This window comes from Henckelia pumila, chromosome 4 (assembly GCF_033568475.1).
Source record: "Henckelia pumila isolate YLH828 chromosome 4, ASM3356847v2, whole genome shotgun sequence".
In the NCBI taxonomy this organism is placed as follows: Eukaryota; Viridiplantae; Streptophyta; class Magnoliopsida; order Lamiales; family Gesneriaceae; genus Henckelia; species Henckelia pumila.
Genome location: NC_133123.1, coordinates 188,156,782 through 188,160,905, shown reverse-complemented (window position 1 = coordinate 188,160,905; position 4,124 = coordinate 188,156,782). Strand labels below are relative to the sequence as shown.

General features: G+C 39.0%; 1 protein-coding gene across 1 annotated transcript; it reads right to left on the bottom strand.

The window, feature by feature from the left end:
• Window positions 1-277: 277 nt before the first annotated feature.
• LOC140862448 (uncharacterized) lies at window positions 278-865 on the bottom strand. The gene is made up of 2 exons (XM_073265472.1): window positions 526-865; window positions 278-480 (listed from the first exon to the last, which is right to left on the bottom strand). Exons 1-2 carry the CDS (start codon window positions 863-865, stop codon window positions 278-280), a joined length of 543 nt encoding a protein of 180 aa, XP_073121573.1.
• Between the last annotated feature and the right edge of the window lie 3,259 nt (window positions 866-4,124).

The window sequence follows — 4,124 nt, the reverse complement described above, 5'->3', positions numbered from 1 at the left end:
AAAAAGTATGTTTTCTGACTTAGAATCTGAGCAGGCGCCCAGTGGAATGGGGCGCGCGCGCCTGGGCTTTGAATCTGCCCAATTTTGTGTGACAAAACATGTGGAAAAGTAAAACCAAATCAATTCTCAAGTCACGCAAAATTAGTACAGTAAAAACTAAAAAAATGACAAAAGAAACGAAAGAAACAGAGGTGCAAAGACGAAAAAAATAAAGATTTGGGATGCCTCCCAAACAGCGCTTGGTTTATAGTCGTCAGCCCGACTGGATGCTGTGAATTTAATCAATCTGTGGCGGATCATTGAGTGTGAGATCATGCGCATCCTCTTCCGCATTCTCTTGGACCCCTTCAAAATAATGCTTCAATCGTTGGCCATTCACCTTGAATGTTTTCACAGTTTCCAAGATTTTTATTTCCAATGCACCATGAGGAAAGACATCAATGATAACAAACGGGCCAATCCATCTAGAACGCAACTTACCTGGGAATAATCGAAGTCGTGAGTGATAGAGCAAAACTTTTTGACCGACTTCAAACACCCTTCTAGATATCATCTTGTCGTGGAACGCCTTTGTCTTTTCCTTGTAAATCTTTGAGCTCGCATATGAATCATTGCGTATCTCTTCTAGTTCTTGCAACTGCAGCTTTCTATGCGCTCCACTCTCATCCGTCTGCATATTGAAATTTTTAATAGCCCAGTAGGCTCGATTCTCCAATTCAACGGGCAGATGGCATGGTTTCCCAAAAATCAATCGATATGGGGACATCCCAATCGGTGTCTTGAACGCGGTTCTGTATGCCCACAGTGCATCATCCAAGCGCAAACTCCAGTCTTTTCTAGTAGGATTCACTGTCTTCTCCAACATGGCACACACGCACGTTCGCATTCGACTGAAGGTGTATCATTGATGATTGAGAGTAGCTATGAACTTATTTTGGATGAAAGTGGCTTTCTCTGAGGCTATATTATGCATGATCGTCCTTACTTACGTGTTTGTTTGTTGTTTCATTCTGTTTTTGCATGACTTGCTCGAGGGCGAGCAAGGATTAAGTGTGGGGGTATTTGATAGGTGTGTTTTAGTTGCATATTCTAAAGAATTTTTACTGTCGTTTAGCATGCATTTATTTAGTTGATTTAAGTATTTTGTTTATATTTCATGCATCATGTCTACATAACATGCTCCCGGATTTATTGTGTAGGAAACAACATTTTATGAAGAAAGTTTGGAGTGCAAAAGAATTGTAGAAAAGAAGCAAATAAAGAAGATGAAAAAGTAGAGCGGTTTGTTAGAGCTCTAACAAACCGCTCTACTTTTTCATCTTCTTTATTTGCTTCTTTTCTACAATTCTTTTGCACTCCAAACTTTCTTCATAAAATGTTGTTTCCTACACAATAAATCCGGGAGCATGTTATGTAGACATGATGCATGAAATATAAACAAAATACTTAAATCAACTAAATAAATGCATGCTAAACGACAGTAAAAATTCTTTAGAATATGCAACTAAAACACACCTATCAAATACCCCCACACTTAATCCTTGCTCGCCCTCGAGCAAGTCATGCAAAAACAGAATGAAACAACAAACAAACACGTAAGTAAGGACGATCATGCATAATATAGCCTCAGAGAAAGCCACTTTCATCCAAAATAAGTTCATAGCTACTCTCAATCATCAATGATACACCTTCAGTCGAATGCGAACGTGCGTGTGTGCCATGTTACCCCAGTTACATGCAACTTCAAAAGAACAAATTTTTAAGACTGTTCGCCGACCTATAACAATTAAGTGCAAGTCTCACTTCAAGTGCCCATTCCTTCCAATGACCTCTATATACATCCACCTCCATTGAGATAATGAATTACACACCTCCGGATTTTGCACCTGGTATTGCTTTAGCCCCAATAATTACCCGCAAACTTAGCTACAACTAAGGCAGGATTAGAATTTCAATCCCCTCGTCTATAGCCCGGATGGAGCATCAACCCCATTTTATCTGCATACTTAGCCTTGAATTTAATCTTTTAGGATTAGGATTTCAATCCTTTCTAGGCCCGGATGGAGTTGTATATAAATTTTTTCTTTTTTTTTTTTGCTAGGTGCGCCCAAGATCATAAGTGTCTTACTAGAGTCTCATCAAAATTCATAGAACACAATCAAGATCCACAAACCACCTATTGTCATGCAATGGTCCAACAGACATCCACGATATCTAATACATCGCTACACTTCACTGGTTAAACATGCGTGCTTAAGAATATTCAACAAACAACCTACGGTTTCTCAAATCCAATCAAGAGTTAAAATTTTTCAAAAATCATCATTTTTCAACTATCTCGTCATAGGCTAGAAAGGCTAGAAATCATCCTTTACTTATGCACACAAAACACTCATGAAACAATTTACGAACTAAATGCATGTATGCAACAAACACAATGCAAAACAAACAACAAAACACTGAATGCACCCCCCACACTTATCTAAAGCATTACCCTCAATGCTCTAGCATTAAAAACACAACACACAACACAAATAACAAAATGATAACGAGATGCAAAATTAAAACAGAACTCCCCTGGTTCAAGTGTTGGCATTGTCGTCCTCTTTGGCCTCAAGTTGAATATTGGAAGACTCCTATTGAAAATTGGATGGCAGATGGGGTGGCTAGGCTCCTGAAATAAAAAAAACAAAACAAAACAAAACAAAACAAATTAAAACAAAAATGAAATAAATGAAAAATACACTGGGTTGCCTCCCAGCCAGCGCTTGATTTTCAGTCATCGGCTTGACTCTCAGAAGCACTGCTCAAAGAGCGGCTGACGCCCAAAATAAGTGTCATATGACACCACAAATGGGTCTTGGTTCCATAAGCCCTCAAGCTTGGCCAGATATAAACAGTTAAAACTCGTCACCGCAACAACACTCCAAAGTAGCTGATAAACATGGGAAGAGAACGTCTCGGTGGGCTCTTGAAAACTAACATCTTTTGAGGCTGGTACAAATGGAAAGGAAGGATCTTGGGGATGTGTGTATGATAATACTATCGATGAGCTCATATCGATAGACTCTTGAATTCCGTCATCCTCAAACTCAAGTGGTAACATATTTCCATCATACACTATTTCTTCCAGAACATCTTCTTACTGCGGTTCAATAAGAAGAGAAGACTCAAACGCCTCTAAATCTTCAGCAGGAATTGATGCGCGCTCCCAATTTTGGTTCTCTGAGTCATCATCATTAAACCAAATTGGGTTGGTCAATGCTTGAGTATCTTGCTTCACTTCATGTTCTCGGTCTTCATGGACGAATGATCTCTTGATATTCTCCATGTGCTCCGTAAGGTCACATTTAGAATTTTTTAGAACTTCTATAGTTTCCACAGTCAATGCCACAAGCTTGCTCATGATATCTTTCAGCGAATGTAAAATCAACTGCGAACAACTTCCCTCCTCATTTTGAAGCTCGAATGGTTGGTCTTTAAAATCTGGGTATTGAGATTGTGAATACCAGTAATAGTCAAACTCTGCCATATCATCTAACAGGCGTCTCATGGTATCAGCATCTCGGCAAAATATTCATATACCGGTTGTGAAAGCTCCATCAATTACCCATCTTCTTGTCACTGCATCCAAACCACCAAGAAAATATGTTAGGAGAGAATAGTTAGAAAAATCACGATACCGGAAGATTGTTGCCAAATCCTTGAATCTCTCCCATGCTGCGTAGAATGGCTCTCCGTGTTGCTAGATAAAACTTGGGAATACTTGTTGATTTAACATCTCGAAGTATTACACCGCAATAATCCTCCTTCTCCTTGCAAAATTCTTTCTATCTCTAGGTCGTATGGAAATTCTTCTTCTTCCGAAGATTCACCTGCACGCACGAACAAACCAGAGTAGCACTAGGAGAAATAATAATAATAAAAAACAAAACACAAATAAATTAAACGCCTTTCCCCGGCAACAACGCCAAAATTTGGTAGCGCTTATCGTGTACGCCCAAATTACCCGACTCAATCAGATAAACAAATAATGCAGTAGTGTGAGTAGGGATCGTTCCCATGAGGAAAAGTAAATTTAAAAGTGTTCTTTAAAATAAAAGGGGGTTTTTGAAGTTGAGATT

Excerpts from the sequence above, each read along its gene's own strand:
- LOC140862448 (XM_073265472.1), bottom strand. The coding sequence starts at position 865 with ATGTTGGAGAAGACAGTGAATCCTACTAGAAAAGACTGGAGTTTGCGC. Across the intron at positions 481-525 it reads TAGAAGGGTGTTTGAAGTCG|GTAAGTTGCGTTCTAGATGG; the intron begins GTCAAAAAGTTT and ends GATTATTCCCAG.